At 43.9% G+C, this 20,925-nt stretch overlaps 1 protein-coding gene across 1 annotated transcript in view; it reads right to left on the bottom strand.

The window, feature by feature from the left end:
- The window catches only part of LOC102445414 (macrophage mannose receptor 1-like), a 69,360-nt gene extending 49,659 nt beyond the window's left edge, over positions 1-19,701 (bottom strand). The window contains exons 1-6 of the mRNA XM_006119500.4: positions 19,421-19,701; positions 16,960-17,121; positions 15,843-15,956; positions 6,084-6,230; positions 5,098-5,280; positions 1,765-1,919 (exon numbers count right to left, since the gene is read on the bottom strand). Coding sequence (XP_006119562.2) covers positions 1,765-1,919; positions 5,098-5,280; positions 6,084-6,230; positions 15,843-15,956; positions 16,960-17,121; positions 19,421-19,481 — 822 coding nt within the window. The 5' untranslated portion in view covers positions 19,482-19,701. The remainder of the gene's footprint in view (positions 1-1,764; positions 1,920-5,097; positions 5,281-6,083; positions 6,231-15,842; positions 15,957-16,959; positions 17,122-19,420) is intronic.
- Between the last annotated feature and the right edge of the window lie 1,224 nt (positions 19,702-20,925).

Here is a 20,925-nt window from a genome sequence, read left to right as displayed (position 1 = left end):
CAAGTTTCAGGAAAAAAAGTTCAGCTGTTTCTCACAATAGGATTAGGGGGAAAAAGGATGTTATTTTGTCAATATTAAAACAATTCATATGGTCTTTTAATCCAAAGGCTTCATGCTGTGGAGTACTGCCAATCCGAAATGCTCATTAATCATGAATGAGGCACCCCAAATTATGAGAGTGGTTTAAAAATCATGAGTTTTTTAAAAAATCACCAAAAATGTTGTGCCCCTTTTATTGGCCTTTTGGCTTCCAGTATGGTCCACTCTCTTCGTACTATCAATTTTTCTCTGAAACCAGGAGAGCCAGAATCATAACAGTGGTGGTGGTGGTCGGGGAGGACGGGGGTGTTTCCATACAAAAGCTACTATTTTAATATACCCTTTTAATACCAGAATTTGGGGCTTTAAGAAAAACATTGAGTGTAACAATGCTTGTGATAAAATCACAAGAGTTGCCAAGCAGGGACTTGTAATTTGTCAGCCGATGCCCTGGTATGTGCCATTTGCTATCATTACGAAAGCTTATCAAATTTGGCAAAGTGTTAAGCTTTAGAAAACTGTAAGTACTCACATGATTAATACAGACTCATTAGTATTTGGCATCTATTTTCTCCATTTGGACTTGGCATGCTCCAGAGAGGGGCTGCAGGGACTGATTGGCACACAGAGATTGAGCAATAGGGATTTGTAACTGGTAGAGAACACTCCCTTGCAGAATCCTCCAGGAATCACAGTTTCAACATTCCTCTGCTGTTAGCAAATGGCTATTCACCCCAGGTAACAAAGTGTGGGTCTCATCCCTCTCGTGTGTCTTCTTCACATAAAGAATAAGAGCCTGTTACTGCTACCAGTTGTTTGATACGCTCAACTGACTGTGGCCTGTGCTCTAGAACTAGTGGTTCCAACCCATTCTGGTTGGAAGGCAGAATCCATTATACTCCATAGCCTAAAATGTATATCTTTTGAGTCTGGGGTTTTTTTAAACCTAGGAAATTATACATACAAAGCAAAATAAAATAATCCTATCCCATATTAAAAAATATTTAAGGTAGCACAATCAGGCAGTCAGAAGCACTGTAGACTTTAAAATGTCCACAGCCTTAAGCGGGTATATAGATATCTCAGGTTTACAGATGGGGAATAATCTCAGAAGCTGTCATTTCCCTAGAGTATGGTCTGGTGGATTAGAAAACCAAGTATGCAGTACACATGTAGAATTGAATAAAGCACCATGAGCCTCCAAAAGGCTCCATTTCTTGCTATGACCATGACAACAAAACAAATTTAGAATTTCCAGTTCAAGATCTTTAGGAGACTTTAGAAAAACATTATGTTTTCACTTTTGATCTCATACATCTTCTGAATGCCCTGTCTGATTGGCCCCAAACTAATATGAACATTTATTTTAGGATGAAATCTGGGATGTGAAATTTCAAGTGGTTTTGTGTACATTTCATTGGGTGTGCATTTCAGAATCAGGCTGATAACGAATGGCAGTTTGACCCTGAATTATGTACTGAAAAGCATCATTGTGAGGCATAAATTCTTAACAGTGAGAGTTAATAAAGCCTTGAAACAGTTTACCAATGGTTGTCCTGGATTCTCCATTACTGACATTTTAATATCAAGATTGGATGTTTGTCTAGAATGATTTGGGAGAAGTTCTATGGCTGTGTTATACAGGACAATCAGATTAGATGACTACAGTGGTCTCTTCCTGCTTTCCAGCCTATAGCTCTATGAAAAATATTTGGATTATTTTACCTGTCCCTTCATAACAACACAGTCTTCTTGCCTCTTTGTATAGCTGGGTTGATTGCGTAGCCATTTGATATATGTCACAGGTGTCCCATCACTCCATTCAAAATACAGTTGAATCTTAAGGGCATTCAGTCCAATCCACAGCTCTTCAGTTGGCTCTAAGGTAAAAATGGTTGGTGTGTTAATGATGTTTGTACAGTAACTGTGTATTTTCATGCCTGGAGTGAGGTTGCCATCATGAAAGTTGAGTTATAATACCCAGAGCGCTGTCTTTCTACTTTAGCGAAAATCCAGGTTGTTCTTTCATTTCCCTCTCTGCTGTGAGAGGTAACCTGACCTACATTTTAACATGACTAAATCTTAGACTTTCTTCAAAAATCTTGCATTTAAATTTTTGCAGATGGCAGAAGATGGATACAAACAATTTTTGACAAACGTTATTGATAATGTAAAGCAATAAAATAAAGGCAGGAATATGGTGTTTTTTCCCCAGACTCTCTTCTCTGTCAGTAGGGGTATGTCTACACTACAGCACTAATTCGAACTAACTTAATTTAATTAGATAATTCGAACTAAGCTAATTCGAACTAGTGCATTTAGACCGAAAAACTAGTTCGAATTAGCATTTTGCTAATTCGAACTAGCATGTCCACATTGAGTGGACCCTGCACTGAGGTTAAGGCTGGCCGGAAGCAATGCCGGCAGGGCATCAGATTAGGACTTAGAGCATGGAGCTGCTGTCTCAGGCTAGCTGAGGGCTGTGCTTAAAGGGACCCGACCCCCACCCCGGACAGACAGTTCTCAGGGGTTCCCTGCTTGCTTGTCTACCTTGATGAGGGAAAGCAAAGCAGTCCTGTCTTGGAATGCTCTGAGTGCCCACACTCGGCACATCACAGCACTTGGCCATCAGCCCGGCTGCACTTGCCGCAGGCAGCCATCTGAGGGGGGTGATCGATCGGGAGGCTTCCACCCCGAGGAGCCCGCAGAGCCACCCCAGTCCTCCCCATTGTATCCCATTCCTCCCTCACCTCCTTCCACTTACCCCTCCCTAGCCCCCCTTCCTGATGTACAAAATAAAGGACAAGTGTGTTCAAAAATAGAAACTCTCTTTATTGAACAAAACTCAGGGAGACTGGGAAAAGGAGGTGTGAGAGGGGAAGAGAGAGGGTGGGAGAGGGGAGGAGGAAACCTGGGAGGAGGGAGCTGGAAGGGGGAAGCCAGGGGAAGAAGGAGGAGGGGAAGTATCAAACTATGGTACGCCATATCTTCAGTACTGTGTACAGATGTGATCTCCTCACCCCAGAAAAGATATTTTGGCCTTGGAAAATATTCAGAAAAGGGCAACTAAAATTATCAGGGGTTTGGAACAGGTTCCATATGAAGAGAGGCTAGAGAGACTGGGACTTTTCAGCTTAGAAAAGAGGAGACTGAAGGGGGATAGGATAGAGGTCTATAAAAGCATGAGTGGTGTGGAGAGGGTGCATAAAGAAAAGTTCTTCATTAGTTCCCATAATAGAAGGACTAGAGGACACCAAATGAAATGAATGGGTAGCAGGCTTCAAACTAATAACAGAAAGTTCTTCTTCACAAAGCAAATAGTCAACCTGTGGAACTCCTTGTTGCAGGAGGCTGTGGAGGCTAGAACTATAACAGAGTTTAAAGAGAAATTACATAAATTCATGGAGGTTGGGTCCATGGAGTGCTATTAGCCAGGGGGTAGAAATTGTGTCCCTGGCCTCTGTTTGTGGAAGGCTGGAGATGGATGGCACGAGACAAATGGCTTGGTCATTGTCTTCGGTCCATCCCTTCCAGGGTACCTAGTGTGGGCCGCTGTCGGCAGACAGGCTACTGGACTAGATGGACCTTTGGTCTGACCCAGTACGGCCGTTCTTATGTTTTTCTGTTCTAAGCTCAGGGCTCAGGGTCGGGGGTCTCACTGGACCACCTTGATTTTCATGCAGACCTGCTCCTGGGTGGCCAGGCTGGTAGCTATTCTGCCCTAGACGGCCACTTTCCTGTGCCTAGTGCGGAGATCGTGGACATTGGAGACTTCCCTCCAAACCTGGATGAGGTCCACGATCTCCGCACTAGACCAGGCGGGTGCCCGCCTCTTGTGGCCCTGGGCAGGCTCCTGGGAGCCGCCAGCCTTGTCCTGGGAAGAGGCGGAGGGCTGGGTGGCAGCGGATGGCTGGCTCGTGCCGTGCAGTGCAGGGTCTGCTGGCTGGGTGCTGGCAGGCTTGCACTTGGCATGGGCACCGTAGCCAGACCGTGCCCCTTTAAGGGCTCCGGGGCCAGGAGGGGGGCAGAAGAGTTTCCTTCGTGGTGCCCAGAGTGGCCACCAGGGAAAGCTGGGAAGGGCTAGATTCCCACTAGTTCGAATTAAGTTCAAATTAGTGGTTTGTATGTGTAGGGCCTATGAAAGTTAATTCGAACTAACGGCTGTTAGTTTGAATTAACTTTGTAGTGTAGACATACCCTTCTAGCCTTAGAGATGCTGGAATTGAGCAATAGCATTCCTCTCAACAATAGAGGGCTGCCCTTGACTGAAAAACTACAGGACCAGGCCAGCTACCCCCGTGCTTTCCCATAATCCAGCACTGGTGGTGCTAGTGGTTGGTCTTTCACATATTCAGTGAAGTTGTTCACCTTTCCTACTTCTCTTCAGAAAAAAATATATGTTCCTCATTAGGCTCCACAAGCAAAAATACATTTGCAAAATGTTAACAGGCCAGAAACTCTTTGGAAATATTTCTGTCATGACCAGCTCCTGCAGATTCATGAAACAAATGGAAGGGCAACCTTGGTAGTTTCTCAGACAGACAGACAGAGAGGGAGAGAGAGAGACAGACTAAAATAGCTTACGCTGACACTAACCACAATAGTCCATTTTTTGTACGAATTGGCAAAGTTGTCTGTTTATCCTAATTGCTGCTTCACCAGGGCAATATATTTACGTACATACTCAACTTTAAGCATGAATTAGTTTTAATGGGACTCCTGCAGTGTTTAAAGCTAATATTTTGCTGGATTGAGGTGTAATTGAGAAGACCTTGGTCACTGAAGAACCAGTCATGCTGCAATGCATGGGACTAGAGATGGAGACACAAAATTCACACCCCTTATGCACTGAAGAAAGTAGGTTGGCACACATAAGGGGATAAAGGATTTTTCCTTTCCTACTCTACACCATTTTTGCTTATTAACTAAACAAAAATATTCTTCTGTGTCTATGTAAAAAGTACCTATAAAGTCTGATCTGGTCTTTGACTATATATTTTAGCAGTACTGTTCATTCTCAATACTGTGGACAAAACAGTTGCCTGTAGAAATACTTACTGTAGCCAAGCTGAGAAACTATAAAGCTGTGCTCTGGAATACTATGTATACTCGCCAAATTTCCATCTTGCATCTTACATGATTTCAAAGCTTCCTTCCATAACTTGGGCTCTCTATGAATCATATAACAGTGACCTGTGTATGGCAACCAGCCCTTAGGGCATATAATAGACTGAGCATGATCTAAAATTAAAATAAAATGATTTTAAGCAATGTAAAGGAGAACAAAGTAAATAAGACTGGCAGCATTTTCTGTTGTGTATAAAATACAGGCAATTTAGCTGAATATAGGTGGAATTTGAGGTTAGAAATTCAAGAACATTCTAGTAAAATTGAAATATGATCAATATTAAATATGTTAAACTTGAATATCAGTTAAATATGGTTCCTTATAAATTAAACATCTAAATATTGTAAAATAGCCAGATTTGAACAGAGACACCAAGTCCAATCTATCAAGTCCAAATGTACTTCAAGGAAATGTACAATGTAGCCCATGGCTGCTCTTTAATACAGAAATGTGGATAATTAAAACTACTGATCCTGTTCAAATGATTATGAAGCACTGCATGCTGTGGTCATCACAGACTGAATCTGCAAATTAGGACAATGAAATTAAATAATTATGATTTATGCCAGTTAGGTCTCTGGCTCCTGTCACCTTCTTAGTATGGCTTTTAGTTATGTAATATGTAGCCACACTGCTTTAGATGAATGAAATAATGGACTTCTTCACTGGGCACTTAATATAAGGATAGAATAATGCCCTTTTATACCAAGCAATATAGAAAATCGTATGTGTCTTCCTGCTTGAGCACAAAGGCACGTATATACACTCACAGGTGTTTGAAAAGTATTGCTTTTGGCTAAAAAACAATGTCTGTAATTTCATAGCTATCAAAACATATATCATTTTTATCCTTTGCACATCTTTGCTGACTGCAATTTTTACATAAAATGACCTGATCTTAAACTGACAAACTTACCTGAGGGTATACTGAGGGACTCCAAAGTGGAATTTTCCCTTTTACAAATGTAGCCATGTTTCTCATTACATGCCTGATTTTCCCATGTAGAAGCTCTTCTGGGATTCAGCACTGCACAGAGTTTACCTGGGACTGGAAAGGGGCTTCCTTGAACAAACAAATGAAATAGAGTCTCCATGTAATCGTGCAAAATCATGTCACCAGCGGAAACAATTTATCGTGATCTCTCTTGCCTTTATGATTGTTAAATTTACTAGACACAGATTATCAGTTGCAATCAGTTGCACAGATTATTCAAACTGGGAAAAATGAATAGATTCCAAGGCCACTAGGGACCATTGTGACCATCTAGCCTGACTTCTGGTATAACACATGCCATAGACTTCCCCGAAGTGATTTCTAGGGCAGATCTCTTAGAAAAACAGCCAATCTTGATTTAGAAACTGTTTTGTGATAATCTACCATCACCCTTTCTAAACAGCTCCAGTGGTTAATTATTCTCATCATTAAACCGTTACTCCTTATTTCCAGTCTGAATTTGTCTAGCTCCATCTTCCAGCCATGGGATTACGAAGTAACTTTTTCTGCTAAAGAGCTTTTTATTAATATTTGTTCCTCTTGTAGATACATAGAGATGGTAATCTTACCCTTCTCTTAGTAAAGCTGAATGGAGTGAGCTTCTTGAGTGTATCAATATAAAGCAAGTTTTCTAATCCTTTAGTCAACACTTTTGCATCTGTTTGAAAAATCCCACAGACCCATGAGATGTTCCTTGCTGTCCACCATCTCTGACAGAAGCACAAAGCACGTGCAACTCTGCACTATTGTCATAAGCTTTGCAAGTCCAGCATGCACGATCCCCCAGTATTTGCAGAACCATTGAATCAGCAGCAAACATGATGCTTTTTTGGAGGATAGTCAGCTGTAGAATATAGGGGAGGAACCAATTGCCAATTGATGGTGGCATTCACAGAGCAGCTGTAGATGGTGGAGTGCTGCTTCTGGACCTGAGAAATGAGTACCGACTGATGGGATTGCATCATAGTGCAGGCTTGAGATAAGCCATGGCTGAAGAGCTTTTGGATGTACAAGACCACATTCCTGCCTGGCTGTGTGCCAAGCTCACCCCAGCCATTCAGCAAAGGACACCAACATGAGAACTGCATTCACAGTTGAGAAGTGAATGGTAATTTCACTGTGGAAACTTGCAGTGACGGATGGCTACAGGTCAAAGAGAAAGCACTATGCAGTTGGAAAATCTACTGCAGGGGCCATTGTCATGCAAGGTTACAAGACCATTCATCATCTTCTACTACACAGGACTGTGACTTTCAGCAATGTATAGGATGTGGTTGATAGGATTGCAGCAGTGGGGTTCCCGAACCTTGGTGGAGCAACAGATGACACTTCTATCCTTGTTTTGCCACCAGCCCACCTTGCCACAGAGTACATCAACAGAAAGAGCTATTTTCTAGGGTTAAGCAAGCATTAGTGAATCACCAGGAAAGCTCAGCTGACATCAGGGTTGACTGGCTAGAACAGTCAGTGCTGGACTGAGACATAGTTGCGCCCCGGGCAGCGTGCGGCTGGCGCATGCATGACCCCGCCTCTGGGCACGCAGCCTCCCTTACAACTTCAATCAGGCACCCCCCATAGGTTGGCACTCCAGGCAACTGCCTGGCTAGCCCCACCTCTTAATCCGGCCATGGGAAAAGGTGCATGATGCTCACATCACTAAAAATATGGACTGTTGAGAAAACTACAAGCAGGGACTTTCTTTCCAGGCTGGCAAATAACCCTTGACAATGTTGAAATGCCAGTACTGATCCTGGGAACACCTAAGTAATCCTTGTTTTCTTGGCTCATGAAGCTATACACCAGCCAGGCTAGGAAATATTTACCTACTGGCTCTGCAGGTACAGAATGATAGAGTACATTTTTGGTAGTTGGAAGAGGAAATCCCATTGTTTTTTCAAACTGAATGAAAAAACATCTCCGTGATTATAGCTGCCTGGTATGTCCTGCATAATATCTGTGAAGCCAACTAGGAAAAGCTGCCACCTGGGTAGAAGATAGAAGTGGAGCAGCTGTTTGATTAATTTAAATAGCCAAACACAAGGGCTATTAGAAAATAACAAAATAGAGCTATATGCCTCAGGGTAGCTTTGAAAAAGCACTTTAACAGTGAGCCAGAGTCATACAATGTAGTATACGGTACTGTCCCTAGCCATGCTGTTCTGGGATCTCTTAGGAACTATGTGTTGTTTGCTGCATATCTGTAACACTCTTAATGCACTTATTAATTTTGTTCTGCTTGCTATACATTTCTGACTGTTACAATGTGGTTGTCACTAATCCGATGAGTTGTGTCACTGTACAGCAACAAGTAAGCAGGTGCCCTTAGAACTAAGTACTCTGCCGCATATGTTAGGGTATGTCTACACTACAATGTTAATTCGAACTAACTTAGTTCGAATTAGTTAATTCAAACTAAGCTAATTTGAACTAACGGATCCAGACTAAAAAACTAGTTTGAATTAGCGTTTTGCTAATTCGAACTAGCATGTCCACATTAAGTGGACCCTGAACCGGGGTTAAGGATGGCTGGAAGCAGTGCCGGCAGGGCATCAGAGGAGGACTTAGAGCATGGAGATGCTGTCTCAGGCTAGCCGAGGGCTGCGCTTAAAGGGTCCCGACCCCCACCCCGGACAGACAGTTCTCAGGGGTGCCCCGCTTGCAAAGCAGTCCTGGCTTGGACTGCCTGGACTACCCACACTGGGCACATCACAGCACTCGGCCATCAGACCGGCTGCACTTGCCGCAGGCTGCCATCTGAGGAGAGGGAGCAATTGGGGGGCTGCAGGAGAGCTTCCACCCCCAGAAGCCCGCAGAGCCAGCCCAGTCCTCCCCATCGGGGGCTCGTACCCCATTTCTCCCTCACCTCCTTCCACTTACCCTTCCCTAGCCCCTCTTCTTGATGTACAAAATAAAGGACAATTGTGTTCAAATATTGAATCTGTCTTTATTGAACAAAACTGGGGGAGACTGGGAAAAGGAGGTGGGAGAGGGGTAGAGAGAGGCTGGGAGAGGGGAGGGCAACTAAAATGATCAGGGGTTGGGAACAGGTCCCATATGAAGAGAGGCTAAAGAGACTGGGACTTTTCAGCTTAGAAAAGAGGAGACGGAGGGGGGACAGGATAGAGGTCTCTAAAAGCAGGAGTTGGGTGGAGAGGGTGCATACAGAAAAGTTCTTCATTAGTTCCCATAAAGAAGGACTAGAGGACACCAAAGGAAAGGAATGGGTAGCAGGCTTCAAACTAGTAACAGAAAGTTGTTCTTCACAAAGCAAAGAGTCAACCTGTGGAACTCCTTGCTGCAGGAGGCTGTGAAGGCTACAACTAGAACAGAGTTTAAAGGGACGTGAGATCAAGTCATGGAGGTTGGGTCCATGGAGTGCTATTATCCAGGGGGTAGGAGTGGTGTCCCTGCCTAAGGTTTGTGGAAGGCTGGAGATGGATGGCATGAGACATGGTGTAGGGATGGTGTAGACGGAGCTTGATCCTGCCTTGAGGGCGGGGGGCTGGACTCGATGACCTCTCGAGGTCCCTTCCAGTCCTATTATTCTATGATTCTATGAAATGGCTTGGTCACTGTCTTCGGTCCATCCCCTCCAGGGTCCCTAGGGTTGGCCACTGTCGGCAGACAGGCTACTGGGCTAGATGGACCTTTGGTCTGACCCAGGACGGCCATTGTAAGCTCAGGGCTCAGGATCGGGGGTCTCACTGGACCACCTTGATTTTCATGCACACCTGCTCCTGGGTGGCCAGGCTGGCAGCTCTCCTGCCCTAGATGGCCACCTTCCTGTGCCTAGTGCGGAGATCATGGACAAGGTCCACGATGTCTGCACTAGCCCAGGCGGGTGCCCGACTCTTGCGGTCTCGGGCAAGCTCCCGGAAGCCGCCAGCCTGGTCCCGGGAAGAGGGGGAGGGCTGGGGGGCATCAGGTGGGTGGCTCGATCCGTGCCAGGTGCAGGGTCTGCTGGCTGGGTGCTGGCAGGCTTGCACCTGGCACGGGCACTGTAGCCAGCCCGTGCCCCTTTAAGGGGTCCGGGGCCGGGAGGGGGGCACACGAGTTTCCCTGGTGTTGGCCAGAGTGGCCACCAGGGAAACCTGGGGAGGGCTAGCCTCCCACTAGTTCGAATTAAGGGTCTACACAGCTCTTAATTCGAACTAGTAAGTTCGAACTAGGCTTAATCCTCGTGGAATGAGGATTACCTAGTTCGAACTAAGCGCTCCGTTAGTTCGAATTACATTTGAATTAACGGAGCGCTAGTGTAGCGCCTTTGAAAGTTAGTTCGAACTAACGACTGTTAGTTCGAACTAAGTTTGTAGTGTAGACATACCCTTAGGGACTAATAAAAATTCATTATTTTCCAAATAATAGAATTTTATTAAGAAATAAAACCAATACAAAGGAATTTCTGTGCAATTTAAAAGCAAATACATTAAAAATTTAAAAAATAATGGAAAAGAGCCTAAAAAGAAAAAACATTCATGACCATTTACCTACACAGAGCTGGAATGGCTTTCACAGATCAGGCTATGGGAGCTGTGGTTGTCCCCTTGGGTGGAGGAACAGGGTTAGGGATGTGGTCCCTGATGCCACAGGGAATGCTGAGGGATTTGTAGAGGTGTGCTATAATGCATTTCTCTCACCTCTTGCAAAAGGAGGCAAGTCTAAAATTGCTGAATCTACATGTTCACAAGAATCTGCCACATCTGTGTTTGCTGCCAGAGAAGTCCCAGTTCTGGTGCATCTCCCTTTCCAGCTTCTGAGCCTTTCTCCTGTCTGCCCCAGGCGCCTTGTTCCCTGTCTGATGCAGCACCAGGAGCGGGCAGGGGGGAGGAGGGGAGAACAAAGACTTGCCAGGTCCCTGGGCAAAGTGATGGAAGGCAGCCAGGACTGCCACTGGAGGGAAAAAGGAAGCAACTGTCCAGGGGCCCAGTGATATAACAGGGATTGGAGCTCCTGAGTCTTTAACTTGCTGCCAGACCACTGTGCAGCATGCTCTGGGTAGCACTAAGGGCTGGAGGGTACATGTTGAAGTCTAGGCAGTGCTGAGGGCCAGCTGCCTCCATCCCCACTCCTTTCGCTCCGTCTGGGAGTGAGGAGCAGGCCTTTCCCACCTGCCTTGCTCTGGGGCTCAGAAAGGCTGCTGGCGCTGCTAGGCCAACTCCATGCTCCTGGAAGGGGTGGGCCAGCCAGGCCTCAGCTCCATCCAGAGCACACCGTGCCCTCCCTCCTTAAGGCAGCCATCAGAACTGTTCAGAATGCACCATGGTGCTTTGATCAAAATGTAAAGGGCCCAGGGACTTGACTGCTGCTACTGCCAAAGTAGCAGTGATGGCAGCCAGGGACCTTGTGCCCTTTTGAATTTCCAGGATCTCGAGCAGTTGCCCACCCCCTATGCAGTCTTCTCTTTCAGAATCTCACTGAAGACGTACGCCTTCCTGAATCCTCTTCTTTTTCCTAATCTGGCTCTGGCATTCTGCAGGTTTGAAAGGGGAACCCCCCAATAGCAATAAGCTGAAGATAAAACACACAGAGACACCATTGTCTGTATAGTTACAACTGAAAGTGAAAGTTAAGATTCAGAACTCCTTCCCTGGCTCCCCCAAAGTTTTAAACAAGATATAAATATTTTGTTTAAATATTTTTAAATATTTAAAGATATTTAAGCTGTGAGTCTTGTGCATGGCACCACTCACAGCTCCTGCCATAGTGAATTCAGCCACAAGGAGTGAAAGAAATGAGGCAGGAATTGCTTGTTTTCATGACATTATGAATATAGGGCAGTAAGGGGCAACCTAGGCTAGTGAGTAGGCCTCATGACTGGCCCTCCATCTCAGTGGGCTGCAAGATTGTCATATCAAGATGGTGTCCCAGGATAGGGTAGTTTTGCTAACTGTGCTTGCATAACTAGAAGTTGTGGGGTGTGCCGACTGAGCAGTGCTTCAATTAGATGCAGAGGGAATTGCACGGCTCTCACAATGCTGCGTGCAATCCACATGCACTTCACGGGCCCTTGCTTTAAGTGTGCTCCCTCTGCATCCATCCTCCACAGGAAGTGGCAGTCAGCCGACGGTCAGGGCAGTGTGTGTGTGTGTGTGTGTGCTGAAAAGAGGTTTAATGTCCGTGACTTTACTGCTAGGACCGGGATCCCGTCCTGACAGATGCCCTGGGCCTATAGAAAAAACTTATTACATCTCAGATTTTAGCTGCTAGAATACAAGATTCCTTCACAGCAGGCAGTCTAGGAAAGACTGAGAGATGCCCCAACGGATCTGTCACCTGGGAGTGACACAAATCCAAACGCCCAAGCTCTTCCTATACCTGTCCCTTATGACCGGCTGAAGTTCTTTTAAATTGTGCTTGGTTCTGTTACAGCAACTGAAGGAGTCAGGTTAAAAACTTAAACAGTTATAGGTTTATTAAAAAGACTTATAAAAGCATATGGTTACAATGGCTATTGCTCTCTTTCTTAACTGCTAGCAAATACAGATCTTATGGTTACAATGGCTATTACTCTATTTCTTAACGGCTAGCAAATATAGATTTAAAAAAAATAGTTACAAAGAAATAAAGATAGAAAATAGAAACAATGGTACCAAGTGACAGCTTAATCTTTAAAGAGCTCTAAGTCCATGGCTATGTCTAGACTGCAGGCTTCTTTCGAAAGAGGCTCTTTCGAAAGCATCTTTCGAAAGAGCCTCTTTCAAAAGATCGCGTCTAGACTGCAGGCGGATCTTTCGAAAGAAAAATCCGCTTTTTCGAAAGAGAGCACCCAGCGAGTCTGGATGCTCTCTTTCGAAGACGGCCTCTTTACATTGAAGAACGCCTTCTTTTGAAAGAGGAACTTTCGAAAGAAGGCGTTCTTCCTTGTAAATTGAGGTTTACCGCCATCGAAAGAAAAGCCGCGTTCTTTCGAAATAATTTCGAAAGAACGCGGCTTGAGTCTGGATGCAGGGGAAGTTTTTTCGGGAAAAGGCTACTTTTCCCGAAAAAAACCCTGAGTCTGGACACGGCCTATGTGTACACTTAAGACAAAGGACCACATCCAGGTACAATTTTTACCCCCTTCTGTGCCTCTTGACTCCAGCGTGTCAGGCCAGGGCTGGTCCCTCAATTCCTAGGAAAGACGAATACAAGGTGGGTGTCCCCTTGGAACCTCGGGAGGTCAAACACCAATCCCGACCAGCAGATAGATAGTAGATTGACACTCAGAGTAAATGTGCCGCTGGACCCATCTTTATACCCCTGGGGGCTTGTATCCTCTTTATTATCTTAAGATGCCAATTTGTACTGGTCCATTTTGTGGCGCATCTTTCAAAAAAGGGTTTATTTTCCAAAAGATCAGCATCTAGACTGCCGGGTTTTTTTTCAAAAAAGCTCCATTTTGAAAAAAGCGGCGGCCATGCTTATGCTAATGAAGCACGGGATATTTAAATCCCCGCTTCATTAGCAATTTCGACATACCTAATCTACATCTCTCTGTTGACAGAGAGGGGTAGTCTAGATGTACCCTCTTTGTGGTATTGCTACCTCTTCTAGTGTAAGTCAACGAAGAAAAAAGTCAATAGCTGTGTCCAATTAAGTTGGAGTTGCCATCAGGACACCATTGCAAGAGAAATACAATTACATACTTACCCTGAATTCTTTCCTCAGCACCAGGCTTGCCTGTGCTCAGCTGCTGGGACTGACTGGAGTGGAGTCTCAAAAAGGTTCTGTGAAGAGCATCGCTGGAACCTCTGCTCCTCTTCCTCCTCCTTCTCCACACTGTTCTCCTCAAAGCCCAATGGCTTGGGCTCCTTGGCAATGTTGGTGGCAGTACGTGGGGTGCTGGTGTGTTCTCTGCCAAGTATGGCGTGCAGCACTTTGGCAAAGTGGCAGGTCTGTGGCTTGGCAGTGGATCAAATGTTGGCCTTCATGGTCTTCTGATATGCCTGATGCAAGTCCTTTGCTTTCTCCTGGCATTCCTCTTCTTCTGCATCTCCCATGCAATGTATTCATAGATGTCCACATTTCTATGGCTAGTCTATAGCTGTGCTTGTGCAGCCTCTTTTCTCCCTAGAGGCCCAGGGGATCCAACATCTCCTGTCTACTACAAGCTGGAGCATGACTAGGGTATATGGCTGGCATAGTCAGCTGGGCAGTTACACAAAACAGTAGGAGCTGGTAGGTGTGGCCACCAAGCTGGACAATCAGTAAAATGGCTCCTGAGCAGTGGTGTTCACAGTTGTGACCAAAGCACTCAGTGTTGGGCATTGTGGGACAGCTGCTGGAGGACTATATTAGGATTAACATAAGAAATGCAATGTCCACACTCATGCTGTGTTGATCTCAGTACATTGATCATGGCTCAAATGCCACTCTAGGAGATGCAAAAGCGGCGAGGAGTCCTGTAGCACCTTATAGACTAACTGAAGTGTTGGAGCATAAGCTTTCGTGGGCAAAAACCCACTTCCTCAGATGCATCTAGGAGATGGTGTACTTGTCTTGCCATAACAGGACACTTACATTAGGAGGACACAAATTTAAATGTAGACAAATGCACAACCAACTCATTGTGGCTTGTATTAACCTAATTTTAGTGTAGATCTGGCCTAAACTGGAGAGATGAGTCTGCTGAAAGCCTGGAGCAATAGCTCTGAATGGTAACAACTGCCCCATTTGTTTCTGTGAGGCGTTATTGCAGATACCCGGTAATGATCATTTAAATGAACATTGTTAATGACTTCATTGGACATATAAGAAAGTGTGGATTTACCCTTCTCTCTCCCCACAAGCTGTTATGAATGTTGTCTTATTTTGGTGCCACAAGTGAGAGGCGTTTGGGAGATAGATCTGCTAATTTTTCTTGTTCTTTAATCAAGAAGGACCCAACCTCAATGAGCCCAGCAGAGCCCATGGGTATAGTCCAGTCCCATTGAGAAGAAGCCTAGCAGTTCACATGACCGACCATATTTGAAACATCTGAACAATCTATTGCGAGCGGCTTCTTATTTTGGAAGCTCACATGGGCAAGCTTCTTTCGTGGAAGCAGCTTGGAACCCCCTCGCCCCGAGTCATCCCTCAGCACAAGTATTGGACTATGGATTTAATCAAGGAAAAGGATAAAAAGCAAATGAACACATAAGCTACAATTGTGTTTTCATGCAATTGTCCCTAGAAATAAAAAATAGAAAACATGTAATGGACTAGTAAGCGCCAAAGAGCTTGATTTCTACTGCATTATTCCAGTTACACTGGCATAAGCTAGAAAGGATGCAGTAGCCCCCTTCTTTCTAAATAAAATTTATTGAAAACTTTTCATAAATTATCAGCTTGACTCTAATGATGGATAGTATTTAGAAGGTGTGAAGAAGATACAATGAATTTATTTCCTAAATATTTTGCTGGTCTTGGAAACTTTGATTTATATTTTTGTTCATTTTGGGGTTACATTTTTAAGGAAAAATTAGGATCAGGTCTATATGGTGATTATTAACTCCAAATAATATTCATTTTCTATGGACAAATTCTATGCTTAAAATGATAAAAAATAGTGGCGTTGAAATATATAATGTGCACCTGAGAATTTTACTGTTAAAAATGATGGGGCCCAACCATCAATTTGTGTAAATCAGTGATTTCAATGGAGCTATATCACTTTTCACTAGCAGAAGATCAATTTTGATTATTATGAATAGATTTACTTACCTGGAGCCCAGTTCAAATATCGGAGAGGACTGCTACCAATCCACTGCCATCCACTGTTGAGATTCAAACTGTTAAGTCCAATCCAAAGAGCAGAATCAATATTTTTAGTGATCTCTAAATTAAAAAAGAAATTAAATGAAACTCTGAACCAAAAAGTAGTAAAAATAGGAAACTTAAATTTCTTCAGACAGAACCAGTCAATAAAAATACCACTTTTTCCATTATTAAACTATATAGATGAAAATTGGAACAGACTATATACGTGAGCATATCTGTGTCAAGGTTACTGAGATTTCTGGCTAACAAAAACAATAAATTAACTTTTCATTTCAGTACTTGGTTAAGGTTGATGAGATCAAGATGACCAAAGCTTCTTTATTAGGGTAAGAACTGTTCCAAAATGATCCTGTGAGAGTGTCTATGGTTTAAACCAAGCAAAAAAGTTACAAACACAGTACATTAAAGAATCATCTCTACTCTTTTGGTCCAGTTCCAAAAGGGAGGGATTAATTAAGGCTTTTTTTCATGGGCTTTATAACTATTCTTCAAGGAGCTTAAAACATTAACTCTATTAGTGTTATTGGAAGTTTAAGCATGGAAAATGCACCCATGTTAGGATAATTACCTTCATAGGTTCTAAAGATTACAGTAAATCTTTGGATCCTAAAGATTACAGGAAATTCCTGTGGATCAGACAATAGCTACCCCTGCACAGGAATTGGAGGAAGCATAGGATGTGGAGACAACCTTCCCACCAGGACCTGATGCAAAATCTAACCAGAATGTCATTTCTTGTTTTTTCTGGAATGCAAGATAGCACCAACTATTATAGCCAACTGTTATAGCCAATGTTATAGCCTATGCTTACCAAAAGGGTTATGGTCACTCTTCCTGTGTTGCAGGCTAATGGGGAGTTCATTCTTTTCAAATGAAATGTAATGCTGCTGCCTCACTGGAAAAGTTCTTCAGACCATTGAGATATACTTAAATCAGACACAAAAAATGAAGGATCACAGGGAGTGAAACCCCACTGACATCAATGCAAGTTTTTCCATTAACTTTAAGGCAGCCAAGATTTCACCTTGAGTTTTTATTCTTGATTATTTTGTTACTTTACCTCTCAGGTATGTTTGCTCCTGAATCTCTGTGATACTTAACAATTCTGCATTCTGTTCTTGGCAGCTTTTCCTTGCGTGATGCCATGTTACAAGTGGCTGGGAGTTAACCTGATAGTGGAAACCTGTCAAAGAATCTGTAATCCAAAGTTTTTCTGTGTCACCTGGAAAGGGAAGAAACATATAAAATCTGTTAGAGTCTCCCAGAGTATGATATCAAATGTAAAATCCCATCAATTCTAAAGCAAAGGCAACACTAAAATCACAGGAGTTGAATTCTATTAGTGTATATTTTTATAGCCTTCTAAATTTTTTATATTTTTTGTAAGGGAGGGTGGATATTTTAAATGCATTTTTTTGCTCACAAAATCTAAGATAATCTTAAACAGAGGTGAAAGGGGAAGGCTGAACTTTCAGATGAGCTATCATTTTTTAGGCAGATTCTGTCACTCATGCTCACCAATGCCCACAGGCAATTGCCTCTGATAATGGAGAAACAGTCAGGTTGAAGGATCTTGAGTTCCATTTCAGGCGCTGAAGGTGCGTGTGCTCTAGAGGGCACAGAGTCTTTTGCCCCCCAGCGTGAACCCTGAATCTCATGTCCTAATGCTGATGCCTAGATTCAGTCCCATTCTCCTCATTTAACTGGCCCAGTCCCCCACTCCTTAGGCCTACTGGTCCCAGTTCTAGTCTCCTTGCTGTAAAAGTCCTGTTCTCTCTCTCCAGACACTCTCTACCAGTTTCTCCCAGTCCAATTCTCCCCCATCAGGCTTACGGTTGCCAACTTTCCTGACTGGATGCCAATCATGTCTGGTCCATCCAGGTGGGAAGATGGCAACCCCAAGCTCCAGATTTCTTTATCCAGCTCTTCCCAGTTCCCTCCACTACCCTCTGATGTATCCCCCATCTCTTGCCAGTCTCCAGTCACGTATCCTCATCCATGCTCCCTGTTCCTGCTGGCTCCCCAAGCCAGTCTCCTTCCCCAGTCTCCTTGTCCTTTCTAATTGTCCTCCTCTTCTTTGGCTTCTTATCCCAGGCTGTTAGCCAGCCTATCCCAGTTATCCTCTATGCATCCCGGCTCTTTGTTAGAGCTGTATTCCCTCCTGCACTTCCTTTCTCCTTCAACTGGCTGAAGTTACCTATTTCCTTGCCCTACCAGTCCCACTCTCCACCGGCTCCTCATTCAGTCTCATTTCACCCATCATCCACTGTCTTCCTCCCTAAGCTGAATTCACATCTCTGATTGCAGTGTCGATGTTCCCTTTATTATCTACATTTATTCTTTCATCTGTAAACACATTGACCAGATCAGAAATGAGAACCCAGCCTAATGTTGCAGGGCAGAAAAAGGGAGCAACTCCTTGCTCTCGTAGGCTATGTCTAAACTGTAGGCTTCTTTCGTCCATACTGCAAAAGTGCATTGAAAAGTGAGCGTCCAGAGCGAATAGATACTCTCTTGCATGTAAGCTGTGATTGTTATGGACGGGATGGTCACCAGGGCACCTGTGCTTTTTCCTATTTCCTCTTCTTGCGAAAGAACTCCCTCTTCCCCGTCCACACATGCCTCTTTCTGAAAAAGCTCTTTCGCAAAAAGGCTTCTTCCTCGTAGAATGCCAGAAAAAACCCTCTGTTCTTTCAATTTTCTTGTGGAAGAACATGATTGCAGTGTGGATGTTCTTCAAGTTTTGTCAGAAAAATGGCTCCTTTTCCAACAAAACTCTGTGGTGTAGACATACCCTTAGTCTCTTCCTCAAAGAGGGTAAAGAGACCTAGATAACTGCTTCCATGAAAAAAATGGCTCCACAAAGCAATTGTACTATGGGTGATCACTGCACTAGAGGTTTAATGGCAAGGGAAGACAGGGAAAGTGATTTGCATAACAATCAATAATCTGGTTGTTGGACATTCAGGATTAAAATTCCTGTCCTCTCTCTCTCTGTACATGTTACTGCTATCTTACTATGCCAGGGGTGGGAAACCTTTTTTGGGTCAGGAGCTGCTGGACTCACAGAAAAAATCAGCTGGGGGCTGCACACAATGAGAAGCAAAAAAATGAACCCTCACAAATGCGGCTCCCAGCTGAAAAGAAGAAAAAACACTCCTGACATTTCCCTCTCACACCAGAGCCCAGGTGGGACCAAGCTAGTGGATTTTGTGTGCTTCAGCCCCACAGGGGGGCGGAGTGCAACCTCCCAACGCTGAGGAGGAGCCTCAAGTCTAAGGAGCCAGATCCATGCAAATTGTGGGCTGCATCTGGCCCCTGGACATTAAATTCCCCACCCCTGCACTAAGCTCTGTGCCTTCCCTGCATCCTGTGTGGATCTGCAACTTTCCCTGCAAGCTGTAGGTTAATAACAAAGAAAGAGTAGATAGACTCTACACCAAAGAGTATCAAAATGCCTAACAACAAAGTGAAGACCGTTAATATTTACTCTTTAGAGGAGACCCACAAAGGGAACTTACCCAGCAGCTGCAAAGCACTGTGCAGGAGAAAGAGGACAATAAGCCACGTGGAGGGAATCATGGCAAATGTTTCATTCCTTTCTTCCTTTCCACTAAGTGATGAATTACAATTACGTGCTGTCAAAATTCCTTTTGTAAAGTGCTGGGTGGTAGATCCTACTATGTTTTGAAAGGCTGATAGATGAGAAGAAAGCCCTGGGCTCTAAATGAGGAAATATCCTGTCACATGTGGCATTCTGAAATAGGAATTCACAGAACAAACTTTGCTTTTGAAAGTGAATTACTCTTTACTGAGAGCAAAGTCTTTTCCCATGGAAATGCAGGTGATAAACAAAGTTGTGACAATTTAGTGCAGGTTCTTGGGAGAATGTTAGCATTACAGAAGGATCATGTGTTGTATTTTCAAGCCAATGAAATCTCTATAGATATTAGGGAGCTAACAGAGTCAAGCCTGCAGCAGAAACCAGAAACCAGCTCAGTTTCTACTTTTAAGTTCTATCCCTTAGCTATATCGTGAGAAAACAATTTCAGTATTCCAGGAAAATTGGTAGTAGCTCACATTCCACCTGTCGGGAAGGTAAGGAATGAACATTACGGCATTATGCAGTTAAATTCACCCTGCAGGACAATCAGAATTTTAACTGTGAAAGAAAAGATTGCTGAATTAGAATGTCAAATGTGCCAGCTTATTCACATAAGTGTACACATTTTGGTATCTGGCCAAAAGGTTTCTTGGAAACAGTGCATTTCAAAGGTAATTTCTAGCTTTCCGGTGTGGGGACTCAGATAGCACTTCCAAGTGCATTCTTCAGGAAAAGTCATACAATTTATTTAATTCCCTGCAGTCAAATACTCAACAGTTCTGCATGTTATATTGTTGAACTAGGGACTCTTCACACTACATTTGCTGGTGACAGATGTAGAAAGAGTAGAGTCTAACGGTACAGGTCAACCCTGATACCATAGTAGGTGTATGAGGACTAGACTTTGAAAACTTTTGTCAGACTAAATTACTTTCTTGTCTACACAATGCAATTTATTAACATCACATTTTCAGTATAAAGCAGATTAAACTAAATTGGAAAAAGGAACACTTCTAGAATCAGTACCCACATGGGATGCTATATAATTATACTGGAATAGTTATGCCAGATATATAATTTTTTTCTAGACCAGGGATGGGGAACCTCTGACCCACAAGTCAGATGTAATTTCATCCAGCCTATGGCAAGTCTCCGCACCACAGGCTGGAAGCACAGATTTTTTATTCCCCCTGTGGGTCTGGACCTGCAATCTGGGAAGCTTCACATCCTACCCTCACCTGCAGGCACTGCCTCTACAGCTCCCATTGGCTGGGTACTGCAGGCAATGGGAGCTGTGGGGGTGGCATCTGCAGGTGAGGGCCGTGCACAGAGTCACCTGTCTCCCTTTCTCCAGGAACAGGTGAGCTGCCTCCGAATCTGGGAGCTGTCAGAGGTAAGTGCCCCATATTCCCTTCTGTACCC

The sequence above is a fragment of the Pelodiscus sinensis genome, chromosome 2, assembly GCF_049634645.1.
Source record: "Pelodiscus sinensis isolate JC-2024 chromosome 2, ASM4963464v1, whole genome shotgun sequence".
Taxonomy (NCBI): Eukaryota; Metazoa; Chordata; order Testudines; family Trionychidae; genus Pelodiscus; species Pelodiscus sinensis.
This window is presented reverse-complemented; position numbering and strand designations above follow the sequence as displayed.